The sequence below is a fragment of the Brachyhypopomus gauderio genome, chromosome 9 (assembly GCF_052324685.1).
Source record: "Brachyhypopomus gauderio isolate BG-103 chromosome 9, BGAUD_0.2, whole genome shotgun sequence".
Classification (NCBI taxonomy): Eukaryota; Metazoa; Chordata; class Actinopteri; order Gymnotiformes; family Hypopomidae; genus Brachyhypopomus; species Brachyhypopomus gauderio.
In genome coordinates this window covers 2,306,621-2,324,922 of record NC_135219.1, presented here as the reverse complement: position 1 = coordinate 2,324,922, position 18,302 = coordinate 2,306,621, and the positions used below count along the sequence as shown (strand labels likewise).

General features: G+C 40.5%; 1 protein-coding gene across 7 annotated transcripts in view; it reads right to left on the bottom strand.

Moving 5' to 3' along the window:
- The window catches only part of LOC143522680 (polymeric immunoglobulin receptor-like), a 108,165-nt gene that overhangs the window by 80,558 nt on the left and 9,305 nt on the right, over positions 1-18,302 (bottom strand). For 2 of the 7 annotated variants that reach the window (XM_077016430.1, XM_077016427.1), the window contains 8 exons: positions 15,907-16,224; positions 14,509-14,826; positions 8,810-8,920; positions 8,559-8,669; positions 5,262-5,329; positions 5,064-5,108; positions 4,174-4,242; positions 3,956-4,090 (listed from right to left, as the gene is read on the bottom strand). In XM_077016430.1, the coding sequence (XP_076872545.1) occupies positions 3,977-4,090; positions 4,174-4,242; positions 5,064-5,108; positions 5,262-5,329; positions 8,559-8,669; positions 8,810-8,920; positions 14,509-14,826; positions 15,907-16,224 (1,154 nt within the window). In that variant the 3' untranslated portion in view covers positions 3,956-3,976. Of the gene's footprint in view, positions 1-3,955; positions 4,091-4,173; positions 4,243-5,063; positions 5,109-5,261; positions 5,330-8,558; positions 8,670-8,809; positions 8,921-14,508; positions 14,827-15,906; positions 16,225-18,302 lie in introns of those variants that run through there. The other 5 variants (XM_077016432.1, XM_077016431.1, XM_077016428.1 and 2 more) reach the window with 4 other exon arrangements.

Below are 18,302 nucleotides of genomic sequence, written 5' to 3'. Positions count from 1 at the left end.
CCGCCACTGCAAGAGCCGCCACTGCAAGAGCCGCCACTGGACGCCTTCCTCAATTTAGAGACTTTAAAGCGCCATAAACACTTTGCTAACTCACTTCATAAGGAGCTTTTCTCTTTATTTTTGTTATTGTCGCTATGTGGCATTATGGAAACGGTTACTTCAATTAGTTTTTAGTGAGTTGATGATGGTTCAAGATTTCCCAGTAGATGTCAGTATGACGTATGCCATCAAGTTATAAGATTTAAATGTCAGACATGTGCAGACTGCAGCTTTAAGGTCAACTAAAGTTAATACATTTGTCTTACAAGTAGCCTAATGTTTTTTTTTTTGTACAAATATTTAATCATTCATGTCTTACTACCTCTGATATCTACCTGAGAATTTAAATCACAGATTAAGGACCACTGTGTAATCTAAGATCACATGATCTCACAAACATCCATAGAATATGTTGTGGGATACATTTGATAAGAAATTAAACAATTACATCAAGATAATGTCAAGATTATGAAGTAAGTCAAATCTTTCTTAATCTCTCACATGCATAGACATACAAACAGTGTGTCTGTATATGCAAATACAACAACAAAAGATGAAACACTCACCATCAGCAGCATGGAGCACAAGCAGCAAATACACACACACCTGCATTCTTACTGAGTTCAACACACTACACACACACACTGCAGGACTGCTGATACACGTCTTATACACTTCCTCTTCAGAACTACAATCTCCTGAATGCTCTGATCACCGTACACACACTACACAGCTTCAGAACTTCTGCTGCTTCTCAGAACTACGGTCTCCCTCCAAGAACCACCACAGAACTGTGACCTAGAGTTCTAGATCTCAGAGGACCTCCACTGTAATGGACCACTGCCTAGTGTCCACACAGCACAGAGGACGTCTTCACATACAAAACTACTTCTTTCTCATCTTCTCTTCTTACATATGAGCATACAAACTAAACATAGGAATGAAAAAAGTGTCTTCTGTCATCACTTCCTCTTTCCTGTGTATTCTCTCTCACATGATGCATTACACAATCACATTGTCAGCCATAAAATGTAGTTATATTTACATTCAGTTGTATTTGATGTGTACCAACATATGGATAGTATTTTTAATTCTATGCAGGATTTCAGCTGAAACATTTCCATTACACCATTAGACAGACGTTCATATGCAGAGTGGCTTAAGTGCTTATCAGTATGAGAGGACTTCTACTCACTGGGAATCCAACCAATTATTTTGCTGTTTATATTACAAGACCTGCTCTCTCAGGTGTACGGTGGCCGTGAAGTGCAAACCACAACGATATTAACTAAGCATAATTACAAATGACAAAAACACGACGACATTAACTAAGCAAAATTACAAATTACAAAAACACAACGACATTAACTAAGCACAATTACAAATGACAAAAACACAAACTAAGCACAATTACAAATTACAAAAACACAACAACATTAACAAAAACACAACGACATTAACAAACCGGAAAAGGTAGGACCAAGTGGGAAAACCTGGGAAATCGTTGATTGGATGGCGCTACTTTTGGCTTTTGAGCCAGAAGTTATGTTCGCTCTTTTTTCAATGTTTGCATAGGCGGCAAGACAGTCAAATTGCTATGTATTTCCCTAACTGCGGGAAAGAGCTGATTGAGCTGTCACCAAACTTTTGCAGCAGCCGTGGCTAGAAGATTCAAGATTTATGTGTCAGAGGTACTCCACAGCCTTCATGTAAGTTCATAAACATGAAGAATGGTTTATTTGTCTTATAGATGTAGTAACTTGCTAACCATAGCAGTGTCCAGATCGTGTCCATTGTCATTTAAATGGGCCTGGTAAATTCAAATGTTGTGGTTGAAATTCTGAAACCCTTAAATGGTGAGCACAATAAGTCAGAAGCAGTTGGGTATGACATTTCATTTCATAATAAAGTACAATGATTTATTTAACAAAGTATGGATTTAATAAGCAAGTATGGATTAATTAAGCAAGAGAGACCCCTGTTACAGATGCACAAGGCGTCTGCCACAGAGTTATCTTGTATGGTAAGTTATTACTTACCATTCAATGGTAAGTAATAACCTGTCTGCCATTAATGGCTGAAAATTTTTTTAAACTAATCCGCGGTTCTAAGCTCATTACTGAATATGAATATATCGATACTTGCCAAATTTGTTTCACCATGTTTATCATCCACTAAGAAATGCATAATAGGGTTCAACAGAACTCTAAAAGTTCTTTAGAATCATTATTCATGCTACATGATTACTTTTAAAAAGAGAGTAACTACTTTTTAAAAAGAAGCTGTTTGACAAACAGTGTGAAAACATTTTTTTAATGCTTAAATCATAATTATCTTTCTTTCTTTTGCTTTTACTAAAGATTTCTGAGCACTGTGAATGGTTTCGTGTATGAGTGGTCCTACATAAACACCTGAGCTTTACTTGGTCTATGACACTATTGATTTTACATTTGTCCAAATATATTAAACTCAAACTCTCATTGGCATTTACGCATGTTGAGGGATATGGACTAGTTCATTTCTATGCTTTAAATCTGCGCCATGTGCAGCTATATTAACAAAAACATTCGCCTCATCAGGAAGAAACAGTGCCATCTTGAGGACTAAAAAAGAAATGCACATTGACAGTCTATTAAAGCTTAAAACATGTTTAAAAACTGCACAAACAAAACGTAGATCTCCAAAATGTTGATAGATATATATAGTTAATGTCACTGAGGTTTTATTCCAAGTGTTTTGTGCTGACATTTCTTTTTTGTCATATTGTCTGTTGATGTCTGAACATGTGCTGATCCATACAGTCCAATCAGTATGGTGTGTGTGTATGTGTGTGTGTGTGTGTGTGTGTGTGTGTGTGTGTGTGTGTGTGGGGGGGGGGGGGGGGGGGGGGGGGTCCTTGAGATGTGTGTCCTTGGGTGTGTGTCAAGAGATTTGATTCCAGAACGTTTTGATTGATAACACAAAGCCATTTCAACTAGGGTGCAGCTGTCATAATCGTAATGTGTAATAAACTAATGAGACGGTGAACATAGAACAGGTGTACAGGATTAACCAATGAGAAGGTGATCATAGAACAGGTGTACAGGATTAACCAATGAGAGAATGAACATAGAACAGGTGTACAGGATTAACCAATGAGAGAGTGAACATAGAACAGGTGTACAGGATTAACCAATGAGAGGGTGAACATAGAACAGGTGTACACGAATAACTAATGAGAGAGTGAACATAGAACAGGTGTACACGAATAACTAATGAGAGAGTGAACATAGAACAGGTATACAGGATAAACCAATGAGAGGGTGAATATAGAACAGGTGTACTGGATAAACCAATGAGAGGGTGAATATAGAACAGGTGTACTGGATTAACCAATGAGAGGGTGAATATAGAACAGGTGTACTGGATTAACCAATGAGAGGGTGAACATAGAACAGGTGTTAACTATGGCAACAGTGTGCACTTCAGGAACTAGGTACACAGGGCCATGTCTTGTAGTCTAAACTCATTCTACAGTCACAGTTACAGGACAGGTGGAGCATTAACTCACTACACAGTCTGGACTCATTTTAGTGTCTCTCCTACACACACCTGCATAATGAGTCATTTTAATCAGGTTAAAACGGAAATCACACCCATCTGGCTTTTGATCTTTATTTATAATACAGAAGTAAATGGCAGTGAAGAAATGTCTACAGGCAACAAGAAAACTTAAAATGATGTTCACATTTATGTATCATTGTGATTCAATCAAAGCCCAAGGCACTGTTACTGAATACATGACATAAATAAAAGCACATACAAATATACAAGAATGATACAAGCAGAAAAACATCAAATACAACACATGCTCTTTGTTGGCCACCACATGGATTCTCTATTGTTATTGTCAGTTTGTTTGTGAACTCTCGGGGGGGGGGGGGGGGGGGGGGATATTTTAGTTTGACTTTACGTTTATGCTGGCATATTCTGTGTAATCTGCGTCATCCATGGGTGTGTGCACTGGTTTGGTTTTCTGACTGTGTACTACTGTACAATAAGTGACATCATCCTGTAGGAGTAACATATTAACAGTGGTTACATAACACACACACACACACACATATGTTTATGACATATGTTTATGATACACACCTGTTCTTTTTGTGCTGTTTTGCGTTTTGTTTTTGGATTTACACTTGCATATAGGACAGTCAAATCTTCCTGTAGAAAACACAAAAATTGCAAATTTGTAAATGTGTGTATATGCTAAAACACATTCAACAAAATACTGTATACATGTGTGTACATATGCACACAAAAGCAGAACTCAAATGCACTCAAATGCACTCAAATGCACTAGTGTCTTACAGTCTTCATGCAAACGTGAACCGCTGCCATTCTCAACACAGCATCATATGAACATCGCAGCATCACGGTCGTGGTTGTGGGGACTTTTATATGTGTCAGCAACACACTGAGTCCCATGTAACATCCAAAAACATCCAGCTAGTGTGTGGATCGTGTAAGTCATTTTTCAGAGCAAAACAAACATTTTTTTATTGCATATTCAATATTTGTTTCCCCAGGCCATTATATCACTGTTTCTTTAGTTTGATATTTTTATGTTTCCTGGTGTGTGTCAGTGTTATTTCAGGTACTTCAACATAAACATAAGAGGAGTAGATGGACTTCCCCATTATACTGAAATATTGTGCATTCAAGCCTTTTTTTTACCAGAGTGTCCAACCAGCTCAGTGTTATATGTGAAGTTCCCCCAAACTTCTCATCATTCTCATGAGGTTTTTGGTGCTGCTACAAACAAAATTTCACAATCTGAACAGCGTTTTCCTAAAGCTGGTGGTCCCTTAATAATAACACCAAAACATGTATGTTATCAATGCACACCTACAAAAATAAATACCTCTTATCTCTTATACCCCCCCACACACACATACAAAAATATATACCTCTTATCTCTTATCTCTATATCTCTTATACTCCACCACACACACACACACACACACACACACATAAGTACTCACTTGTATACACACCTGTTCAGGTGAATACAGCACAGTAGAACAATCCTACAGACAGAAATACACACACACACACACACACACACACACACACACACACACACACACACATATGAAAGCCCAGTCCCTGAGCGTGTATCCCGGTACTGATGTGGATGTTATGTCACTCTTATGTTAGAGTAACAGCATGTGTGTACTGACCTGTGTCTCCTCATCTGTCTTCTGCACTGTTTGTTCCTTACTGAGCCCCGACTGTCCACGTTTCTGAACTACAGCAGGACACCAGACAGAGTGAGTCCCACAACCTGTGTGTGTGTGTGTGTGTGTGTGTGTGTGTGTATGTACCTTTGTTTCTCCAGCACAAGACCCCAATGACAGCCAGCAACAGCAGGACGACAACCTGTGTGTGTGTGTGCGCGTGTGTGTGTGTGTATACCTTTGTTTCTCCAGCACAAGACCCCAATGACAGCCAGCAACAGCAGGACGATAACCTGTGTGTGTGTGTGTGTGTGTGTGTGCTTCTATTTACACTATAGTACATGTTACCCTTAGGCGAGATTACGCATAAGCACGACATCAGTTTCCACTCCTACGCAGACGACACTCAATCAGCAAAACCCAATGATTTAGGTGTAAACAGCAAAATCGAGAAATGTGTAGAAGAGATAAAACATTGGATGGCGTGTAACTTTCTAGCACTAAATCCAGATAAAACAGAGCTAATAATAGTTGGGTCTAGGGCAGCGAGAGACAAGATACTTAATGTAGCATTGAATCTACATTCCTTTACTATAACCCCCAGCGCAGAGGTAAAGAACTTATGCGTCATAATAGACTCAGATCTCTCGTTCGATTAATAATATAACTAGGGTAGCGTTCTTTCACTTACGCAACATTGCTAAAATTAGAAACATATTAAATACTAGTGATGCAGAAAAACTAATCCATGCATTCATATCCTCTCGTTTAGATTATTGCAATAGTCTTCTAGCTGGATGTTCTGGTAAATCGATAAACAAACTCCAGCTGGTTCAGAACGCAGCAGCGCAAGTTTTAACGAAAACTAAAAAAAATAATCACATTAGTCCCGTATTATCGTCATTACACTGGCTGCCATTTAGATTCCGTATTGACTATAAAATACTTTTATTAACATATAAAACGCTGCATGGCTTAGCTCCAGAGTATCTTAGTGAATTTATTGAACATTACAACCCAGCACGTTCACTTCGTTCGCAGGACGCAGGGTTATTAACTTAACTGTTCCTAGGACTCGGGAACTAGGGACTCAGACACGGTCTCAATGTTTAAATCTCGACTAAAGACTTATCTGTTTACTTTGACCTTTGATTAATCTGTTACATTTTTACCACATCACATATCTTTCTTCTCCGAGGTTCAGCTGGGGAGTAATACTGCAGTTGGAGTCTACAATACCAATATTACGGCTCTGACACGGAATAAAAACCAGGGGCCTCATGTGCAAAGACTTGCGTGGATTTCTTACTAAAAATTGGCGTACGTACAAATCCAGAAAATGGCGTACGCATAAAAAAATCCGGATGTATCAAACCGTGCGTACGCCGGAATCCACGCACATTTCTTTTGTACATCCCAATCAACGTGGAATTGAGAGGTGCTCCACCACCTCTAACAATGGCACGGCATACCTGTGCGCAACATTGTGCAGGACCATACATGCCCTCACAATACGACACACCTTCTCTGGCCGATACACGAGCATCCCCCGGCCAGAGAATTATATCTCCGCTCCCGGTCAGTCTGTGGATTACAGTCATCAGCCACGTCTTGAGCACGTAGCTACTGTTTCCTAAGTAATTTAACAGTTACCCATGTTTAAAATGAATTGTTCTAAGCTGGAAATGTCAAATGCTTTTATTTAAATGCTTAAAGCCACCCGTCATAGAAATGTGCCTTATAGAAATGTGTGTGCAGTCGATCGCTCCGATTACATTACGGAAACTGGCTATCGCTGCAAATTGCGCTTTATTGTTTGCCTGGTCAACCGCTTCATATGGGAACTTTATATACCTAGCTGACATTCAGATGATCCCATCCAAAACAGCTGGCATGGCCCGGCTCAGAGATGACTGGGATCCCCGACGAGCCAGTCGCCGGGAAGCCGAGCGTTGTTGCTGGTAATGCGCAACTCCTCGCGTTTCTCTCTCCAATACTGGACCCAACTCAACACAAGAGGACGGCTTATAAGCCAGTCATCATCATGGGCTAAAGAATCATAATGGTCACGGAAAACGCGCTCTCGGCGAATTCGGCCATTAGCAATATCTTCCAGTAATGCCAACGCTGCCATCTCCCAAGAACTCCAGCGAAACATTTAATGCATGTTTATATAATCTAGGCTAAGTGGAAACACGTTGAATGATTATTTCAGTAAGGGAGTGAAATTGTCTGATTAATTTACTGTTTAATTTTCTCATTCATTTACTTTATTTTACTCAATAAGGGCTTACTACAATGTGTGCGTGAAGGATATCTTAATAGTTGTAATTTCAATGCATCACCTCTAAGTGTCGCTAATTGACGAAAACACATTAGAAACATGCGTACGCCAGAGGTGAAGTTGTCGTGGGTGTACGCACTTTCTCACGTTCAAATCACATTTCGTACATCTGACCGTTTGCGTGAAACATAGCGTACGCAATGTTTTTGTGCGTACGCACCGTTCGTACATGAGGCCCCTGGTGTTCATCACAAGACATTTACATTGACAATATCAACACCCAGAATTTTCATTCTAGTTCCTTTTCCTTAGTCTGATTGTGTGATTTGTTTGTGACTTGTGTATTCGTATGTATAATTTGATTTTGTTTAATTTGTATTTTTGTGTGATATGTGTATTTAACCAGGCCACCCGAAGGAGATGGGTCCCTGCAGGATACACACATCTATCAGGATACAAGCACCTGCCAGTGGATATACTGATGCCAGGTTTGGATGTGCCATTGCCACACGAGGTCGTGCGGATGCTAACACTTATCAGAGGCTCACCATCTGCACCGAAGGGATTGTGACTACTTGGCCGGGTGAACAAGAACTGTGACTACTACTGTAAAACTACCCTGCGCACCACGGACTGTGCTAACGGGCCGCCCAATGGAGGATGGGTTCCCTTTTGAGTCTTGGTCCTCCCGAGGTTTCTTTCTAATCCCCACCATCATAGGGAGTTTTTCCTCGCCTTTGGCTTGCTCATTAGGGACTTGGACCCATAAGACTGTTAATCTGTAAATCTTGTAAAGATTGTAAAGCTGCGTTGTGACAACATGTGTTGTGAAGAGCGCTATACAAATAAATTTGATTTGATTTGATTTGATGTGTGTGCGTGTGATTGTGTGAGTGTGTGTGTGTGTACCTTTGTTTCTACAGCATAAGACCCCCATGACAGCCAGTAACAGCAGGACGTCAACCTGTGTGTGTTTGTGTGTGTGTGTTTGTGTGTGTTTGTGTGTGTGTGCATACCTTTGTTTCTCCAGCACAAGACCCCCATGACAGCCAGCAACAGCAGGACGACAGCTCCAACAGCAACAGAAATGTAATAGAAGAGTTTTGTAGAAGACGTTTGGAGTCCATCTGACAGAAAGAACAGAACATTTTATAAATGTTATGTGTGTGTGCACGATTGTGTGTGTAATTTGTAAACATTACACAGTATGCATTTTAACTACTTAAGATACTGGTGGAAATGTTGACATGCAGTAAATGTGTGTTACCCTCAGCCTGAGTCCCTGCACGCTCAGAAGATTCTGTAGTGGAAGGATCAGATGGAGCCTTTGACCTTGTAGTGCTATCAGACCTTGGAGTGAATTTCGTTGTTGAGATTCCTGGTGGCAGAAACAATTTTATCATTTTATGAGGGCATGCTGATTTATTACTACTGGTGTTTAGTCCTGCTGCTTTAGTATGTGAAGGAAATATTGATTATATTCATGTGTGATTCATGTTAATCATGTGATCATGATGTTAGATCCATGCAGACACTATAGCACAGTCTGTGTGAAAAGTACTGCTTAGTAATTAACTGTAACCATATTGAAGATGTTTTTCAGTAAGACTGAAGTCTTCTGTGCAGTAGCAGAGTTAGAGATAATATTGCTTATCCATTTCTATGCACCCAAGGTTGAATCCCAGGGAAATTGATAACTGCTCCTGGGAAGCAGCATGCTTAGTTTTTCTACACACACACACACACACACACACACACACACACACACACACACACACACACACACACACACACACACACACACACACACACACACACACACACACACACACACTTTGACTATAAGAATCTGGACTGAGAGAGACAGTTCCGAGTTAATGCATGAAGCGTAAGCTTCATATTATACTTTTATACTTTTATATTTTGTAACTCTCTTGCTATCAAATAAATACTGCTTAATATATTATAAGACCTTGACTACCGTGCCATCAATTCCACCACAAGTACTTCATGGTGTTTAGTTCTACTAGTGTTTAGTATTAGAATCACCCCTAATTCAGAACATGGATCTAAAGCAAAACATTTGCGTTAATTTACTCGAATGCCTTTTGTCCAGCGCTGCGTCTCCCTGTAACAAAGTCTCGTTAGAGGCTCTCGCCAGGCTACACGCGCCTCTGCAACATGGCCCACCCCTACCCATAAGAATTTCTGATAAGAAATTTAGTTAACAGGCTTTAAAACACTATTTTACTAGCCAAATAATGGTTCACAGTTTATTATCTAGTTATGGATAGTGGATTTTCTCATTTTAACTTTTGAGTAATACAAATGAGCAGTTGCTTTCTAGTATATTTATATGTGTAACGCTTGGAGTGTGGTGCGAACATGGGGCAGACACACTTGCTGAGACAAGCCTTCTATATAGGAAGTGTTATATGGAGTTACACGTAACATCAATATTGTTACCAAACTTAACAGAAGACAAACGTGAGCCAGATGGAGTAGTTTGATCTGCTGTGGCGACCCCTAAATGGGAATTGCCGAAAGAAGAATAACAGAAGACAAACGGACAGCACATGAAGGACGAGGCATTTATCACTGAGAGAAACCACTAGATGAGGGGACGATAGATGAAACAAATCTAAGCTAATCACAGTATGGACAGGTACAACGACAGACATTCACAAACATCCACACACAACTAAGCCGTAACAAAACTACAGATGCAAAGAAGGTGAATGAACCCTGAGGGTTAACACAGAATGCTACTATATACACACACACCAAACAGAGACAACTAACAGAACAGCTGGGAGGTAACACCTAGGGGCGTGGCTATGACACACATGGGGGAAAGACAGACGTAGGCGTGACAAAACAGGCAGGGGTGTGGCCAGGCATGACAATATGACAGTATACATGTATGTATCTCTCTGCATTAGCGCTCTCCATGTTTTTTTTTACAGATTGGATGTCATGGCTGCATTGCAGGCTGCTGTACACCACAAAGACAGATCTGTTTGTGTGCTGGAATATTTTGCAGATGTAGTACATCATCCAAGGATCTTTTGCGTACTGGAAAAATTAATATATTGCATACTAGATACTGATTTGGGGCCCAGTCAGTCTGCAAGTAATATGTAGTAGACTGTAGTAGTAGGTAGGAGTATGTAGTGATATGTAGTAGGCTGTAGTATGTAGTAGTATGTAGTTAAAAAAAAAAAAAGTAAATGTGCCATATTATGTCAATTGTGATTTTTTACACCGCAATCAAAATATGTCCTCCGCTACCCATCTGTGCAGTTAGAACACACACACACACACTAGTGATTACTAGGGGGCTGTGGTGCACACATACCCAGAGCGGTGGGCAGCCCTAGACCGGTGCCCGGGGAGCAGTTGGGGTTAGGTGCCTTGCTCAAGGGCACCTCAGTCATGGCCTCATGAAGACCAGTTCACTACCACCAGGCCATGACTGCCTGCTACTAGTTGGTAGTAGTAGTATGTAGTAGGCTGTAGTAGTATGTAGTTGGTAGTAGTAGGCTGTAGTAGTATGTAGTAGGCAATGAAAATAAGCTTTGTTAAAGCTACGGCATGCTCTCTGCATCTTCTTCAACACATACACACATACATATATATTAAATAATAAATAATAATACATTTTATTTAAAGCGCCTTTCATAAACACCCAAGGACACTGTACAGATAAGATGGGAGAAAGGTCAGGTACAGCAGTAAATAATATAAAACAATTAAGAAATATTAAACACAGTCCGAAACAGGAGTGTTGTCAGTTCAGATTTGAAAGTCTTGAGTGAAGTGCAGGAACGCAGGGAAATGGGGAGCGAGTTCCAAAGCTTTGGGCCAACAACGCTGAAGGCTCGTTCACCGAACCCTTGTAGCCAGACTGGAGGAACAACCAAGAGGTGAGCATCAGCGGAACGGAGAGAACGTGCAGGACAGTAGCGTGAAACTAGCGAGGACAGGTAAGGGGGGGCCAGGTTCTGTAGTGAACGGAAGACCAAGAGTAATGTCTTATACTGAATGCGGTATTGGATAGGTAGCCAGTGAAGCGATATCAGTTTTGGGGTGATGTGCTCAGATGCTTTAGTCCGTGTCAGGACCCTGGCAGCAGAATTCTGCACATGCTGGAGCTTCTTGATTTTACTGGCCGGCAGTCCGGCCAGCAGAGCATTGCAGTAGTCCAGTCGACTCGTAACAAAAGCATGAACAAGAGTTTCAGCCGCAGAGTCAGTGAGTGAAGGACGGAGTTTAGCGATGTTTCTTAGATGGAAGAAAGCAGTTTTAGTAATGTTATTGATATGGGCTTCCATAGGGAGAGCTGAGTCCAAGACAACACCCAGATTACGGACAGTAGGTGATGTGGATGTAACGAATCCAGGAATAGAGATGGATGGTTGAACAAGTTTCCGAATAGTGGGTGAGGAGGCAATGAGAATGGCCTCAGACTTGCTATTATGTAGATTGTGAAAGTTCTTTGCCATCCAGGAATTGACATCATGGAGACAGCTGAGCAAGGATCCAGGAGGTTGTAGATCAGAGGGCTTGGAACAGACATAGATTTGGGTGTCGTCAGCATAGCAGTGGAACTGGAGGCCATGCTGTCGAATGATATTACCAAGGGGGAGGAGATAGATTATAAAAAGAAGTGGGCCAAGGACCGAGCCTTGAGGTACACCAGACGTTACAGCAGAGCAGGTGGATCTAAAGCCGCTGAGGGAAACAAACTGCTGGCGGTCAGAGAGGTACAACTCAAACCATGATAGCACCGTATCAGATAGTCCAGTCCAGAGTTTCAGCCAGGTCAACAGTGTAGAGTGGCAAACTGTGTCGAATGCTGCGGTGAGGTCAAGTAGAACCAAGATGTTAACTAGTCCAGAATCGGCTGCTAATAGAAGATCGTTCATCACTCAGACTAAAGCAGTTTCAGTGCTGTGGTTACTCCTGAACCCAGACTGGAACTGCTCAAATAGATTATTAGATGATAAATAGTCCTTTAATTGAGTGGCAACCACACGCTCAAGCAGCTTAGGGGTGGGATACGATAAAAAAAATTAATCGAATTAATTAGAAGCTTTGTAATTAATTAATCGAAATTAATCGCATTTTAATCGCATTTCAGTATTTAACATGAGAAATATTAATTTAAGTTTGAATGATTAATGAGTCAATGAACATAATCATAAACTTCAACATCTTGTGTATTTTTACACCAGTCTACTACACAGACCAATAGATGAGTGCAGAAAACAGAGCAAACAGTTCTCAGAACACTGGAAATTCTGACCAAAAATGTTGTTAAATTTTGGAAGTTTTGCTCAGGATATTGAAAGGATAAGAAGAATTTAAGGAATTTAAGAAGATGTTTTTTAATACCATTTTAGATGGTATACTTTTTCATTAATTTCTCAGGCCTCTGCCACAGGCATCTCCATAGTGCCTAGAAGTGGTCTTCTGCATGCTCAAAGCAAATGACTGGATCTTCCATTCATCATCTATAATATGAGCTGTCACACCAAGCTAATTCTTGTTGCTAACAGAGGTCCAGTGATCCCCAGTCAGAGCCACATTTGTGGCGCTCTTCACAATACCCTGTTTTACTTTCCTTTACTCATCATACAGCTGCTGGATTTTCTTTGACACATTGTCTTTCTGGATGGCAGTTTGTAACTGGACGGCATCAGTTGACGCAATTTGCAGCGCTTCTTGTAAGCCTTTATCTTCGACCACAGAGAGCGAACAACACTGCAAATAATGTGACGCGTCAAGTATAAACGCCTCCGCCGCTCGCGCGAGGTGTGCGGAGTCGCGCGCTACGGTCACTTGCGAAAGTTTAATCCAGTCTTAATGGTCCAATGAAGGTAATTTAAAAACCAGGACATTTCCTCACTTTAAAAACCCGGGATGCTCAGGACAGGATGTGAAATACGGACATGTCCCAGGAAATACGGACGTTTGGTCACCCTATCATACTAGGAATACATTTAGCAGCTAAGTTTTCATTACTGACCTGCACGTTAGCCCCAACATGTTTTGCGTTGAGGTGGTAACGAAGGGTGGAAGTGCTCCTGTGATAAGCGAACTCCTTCCTACATAAAGTGCAAATAACACTATTTTTGTTTGTACTTCCATCTGGAAGTTTCTTATATTTAAATTTCCCATCTACCAGCATCTTATTGTGCATCCATATAATCTATATGTCTGGAACTCGTGAACTGAGAAACATTCCACAGTGCGAAAGTGTTTCATGCGTTAAATGTGTAATTTTTTTTAGTTCGTTATTTTCCCTGTAATTAATTAATAGAAATTAACGCGTTAAAGTACCACCACTAATATATATATATATATATATATATATATATATATATATATATATATATATATATATATATATATATATATATATATATAATAGGGGTGGGACGCGATTAAAAAATTCATTAGAAGCTTTGTAATTAATTAATCGAAATTAATCGCATTTTAATCGCATATCAATATTTAAGTTTGAATGATGAACGAATATATATATATATATATATATATACAAACACACACACACACACATCTTTGTTCATATATGTCAGTTACATATATGTATTGTTTCCAGTTCATTCCTGTTAAAGACAGTTAAAGCTTGAAGTTAGTACGACAACAGTGAAGATTTTACAGAAAACATCTGACAAAAATATGTATGATTTATACATTTACCCTCTTCTCTATGGACTCATGTCAGCTATCCTTTGACAAACACAGATAACAGCAACATTACTGAGAATACTCTACTCCAGTGATCTACTGCATTCATCCCATCACCAGTATATTAGCAGTATATAAAGCTCTGTAAATAGGACCTCATGTAATTCATATCTATAGCACAAGATTGCTAAAGTTCAGTTAATTTGTGAGATTTTAACTGCACTAAGAACACAGACTTAAATGTTTTACCTTCAAGAGTGAGTCTGATGTATAAGTTTTCTCGCTCGTTAAGAAAACACTCGTAATCACCCCCATCCTCTTCAGTGAGGTGTGATATGAGTAGAGAGAGATTTCCTGGAGAGTGAGCAGTACCCAGCTGAAATCTGTTTCTGTACTGTTCGCTCTCACTGGAGATCACGTCCCATGTGTTTCTGTATGTGTTGTGTTTCTTCCAGGTGAATCTCTCAGGTTTGGCCTGTATCTCTGTGCAGCTGCAGGACAGTAGTACTGAGTCTCCTGTGTGTGCAGAGATGGTTGTTGTCTGTCTGGGGTGTTCCAGTGTGCAACCTGCAGAAACATCACACTTTCAGCCTCTATAACATGTCCTAATATCATTCAGCTGATTAGTTGACATAACACTAACCTTGACTAGAAATCTTTTTAAGCTTCACCTCATAAACCTATAAGCTTTTAAACTTATAAGCTTCAACTCATAAACTTCACCTCAAGTGAAGTTCTTGAATTCTTGAAGTGTTCATTGTTCAGTTTCCCAGCTAGCCTGTGTCTCTGTATCTAGTGATGGTGTTTGGTGTTGTGTCTACATAGGCAAAGATCTAGGCAGACACCATCTGCACAAGACCCAGTGGGACAGCACCCTCAACTGAGTGGTGGGTTCTATTGTTTTTGTCCCTGTCTCTGTCCCGGTCACTGACTTTGTTTCGCTAGACATTCTCTGAGTAGCACCTTTTGGTGTGAGGTACTGTCATGATAACCTCCACTGATTCCTCCCTCATGCTTGTGTGTGTGTGTGTGTGTGTGTGTGTGTGTGTGTGTGTGTGTGTGTGTGTGTGTGTTGTTGATATCCATTTAACATGTCTTGTCTCGTTAGCGTTGTGTTACACCTGCGTGTTGTTAATGTCTGTGTTTAGGTGTGTGTGTTCTTCATGTTTGTTGGTCTTTGTTTTGACCCAGTCTGGCTAGTGTGTTGCATGTTTCACTCTGTGTTGAAAATAAAAGCTTGAAAATGTAAACTTGTGTCTCAGCATTCTGCCTCATCCCTCACGTCATGGTCCCACTGTGGGGTTTGCTGCTTATGTTGATTCTTTATACCCTTTGCAAGCATTGCAGTGTGGATTCATATTGTCTGTGTTTTCAGTGATCACCAAGGCTCCCACCTGCATCCTGTCTTGTTACACATGTCTCTTAATAAAACCAACATTACTCCATCTGTTATTTACCATCATCAAAAGAAAATTTACTAGTAATCCACACAGCGCAAAACCAAACATGTACAGAAAGTCTAACAGCTAAATAGATCCAGATAGGGGTTTTCTTATGTAGCAGAAAGAAGAGTGCTGGATTTATCCAGATATATTAAGTTATACAAACATCACTGCAGCTAGATTTAGATCAAAAACAGTGTTTTACCTTTAACAGTGAGTGTGATGTCTCTAACGCCCCCACTTTTAAGACCACATCTGTATAATCCTCCATCCTCTTCAGTCAGGTGTGATATGAGTAGAGAGAGATTTCCTGGAGAGTGAGCAGTACCCAGCTGAACTCTGTTTCTGTACTGTTCACTCTCACTGGAGATCACATCCAGTGTGTTTCTCTTTGTGTTGTATTTCTTCCAGGTGAATCTCTCAGGTTTGGCCTCTATCTCTGTGCAGCTGCAGGGCAGTAGTACTGACTCTCCTGTGTGTGCAGTGATGATTGTTGTCTGTCTGGGGTGTTCCAGTGTGCAACCTGCAGAAACATCACACTTTCAGACTCCATCACATGTCCTAATGACATTGAGCTGATTAGTTGACATAACACTTACCTTCACTAAAAATCTTTATAAACTTCACCTCATAAACCTATAAGCTTATAAACTTATAAGCTTTAACTCATATACTTCACCTCAAGTGAAGTTATTGAATTCTTGTAGTGTTCAACTTTGTTCAGTTTTCCAGCTAGCCTGTGTCTCTGTGTCTACTGATGGTGTATGGTGTTGTGTCTACATAGGCAAAGATCTAGGCAGATGCCGTCTGCACCAGACCCAGTGGGACAGCACCCTCAACTGAGTGGAGGGGTTCTCTTGTTTTTGTCCCTGTCTCTGTCCCTGTCACTGACTTTGGTTCGACATTCTCTGAGTAGCACCTTTTGGTGTGAGGTACTGTCATGATAACCTCCACTGATTCCTCCCTCAGGTGTGTGTGTGTGTGTGTGTGTGTGTGTGTGTGTTGATATCCATTTAACATGTCTTGTCTCGTTAGCGTTGTGTTACAGCTGTGTGTTTAGGTCTATGTATTTTTCATGTTTGTCGGTCTTTGTTTTGACCCAGTCTTGAAAAAACTGTAGCTGCTCAACTTCACTCCCACTTAACTTATAATAACTTGTATGAACAGTTCCAGTCTGGTTTCCACCCTCTTCATAGTGTAGAGACAGCTCTTCTTAAAATTACTAACGACCTCCTTATGGCAGCTGATTCTGGACTAGTTACCATTCTCATCCTTCTCGACCTGAGTGCGGCCTTTGATACCATTTGTCACACCACCCTTCTCAATAGGCTATATTCCATCGGTTTACGTCATATCGTACTAAATTGGTTTAAATCTTACCTCTCGGGCCACACTCAGGTCATCCAGGTTAAATTATTCATATCCCAGCCTTCCTATGTTACGTCAGGTGTGCCCCAGGGCTCTGTCCTGGGCCCCCTTCTTTTCATTATCTACCTCCTTCCCCTTGGCAATATCTTCCGTAAATATAATATCAGTTTTCATTGCTATGCGGACGACACCCAGCTCTACGTCTCCAGTAAACCGTCCCCCAGCCTCCAGACTTCTACCCTCACAGACTGTTTAGCAAAAATAAAATCCTGGTTTACAACAAATTTCCTATAATTAAACAGTGATAAAACTAAGGTTCTTCTCGTAGGTACAAAAGCATCACTATCCAAAGTAAACAGTTTTTCCCTAATCATCGATAACTGCTCAGTTTCCCCTTCCCCTCAGGTTAAGAGTCTGGGTGTCATTCTCGACAGCACTGTATCATTTCAATCACACATTAATAAATAACATAACCTGGTCCGCTTATTTCCACCTTCGTAATATTAACTGCCTCCGACCCTCGCTTACCCCCATACTACTGCCATTCTTATTCATAGTCTAGTCACTTCCCGTGTGGACTACTGCAACTCTCTTCTCTCCGGCCTCCACAACAAATCCCTCCATAAAATCCAACTAGTCCAGAATGCAGCTGCCCAAATTATCTCCAGAACACCCCCCCACACACACACACACACACACACACAGACACACACCACATAACTTCTGTTTTACAACAGCTACACTGGTTACCCATCAAGTTCCGCTCAGATTACAAAATTTTTCTGCTTACTTTTAAGGTGATCCACAAACTTTCCCCTTCATATCTGTCAAATCTACTTCAAGTCACCACTCCTTCCCGTACTCTCAGATCCTCTTCTTCCATACAGTTAACTGTACCCTCTGCTCATCTTGTCACTATGGGGAGCAGAGCATTCAGCCGCTCTGCTCCCCGACTCTGGAACTCACTACCATCTGCACTCCGGAATACAGACTCACTCACAATTTAAATCCAGACTCAAAACTCATCTGTTTAAAATTGCATTTTCTTTATAAAAACTTCCTCTGTCTTGATTGGAATATTTTATTTAATTTAGTTTTATTTTCAATGTTTATTTCCTCTGTCTAATTTCATGATTGTCTTTTATTGTACGGTGTCCTTGGGTGCTAGAAAGGTGCCATTAAATAAAATGCATTATTATTATTATTATTATTATTATTATTAGTGTGTTGCAT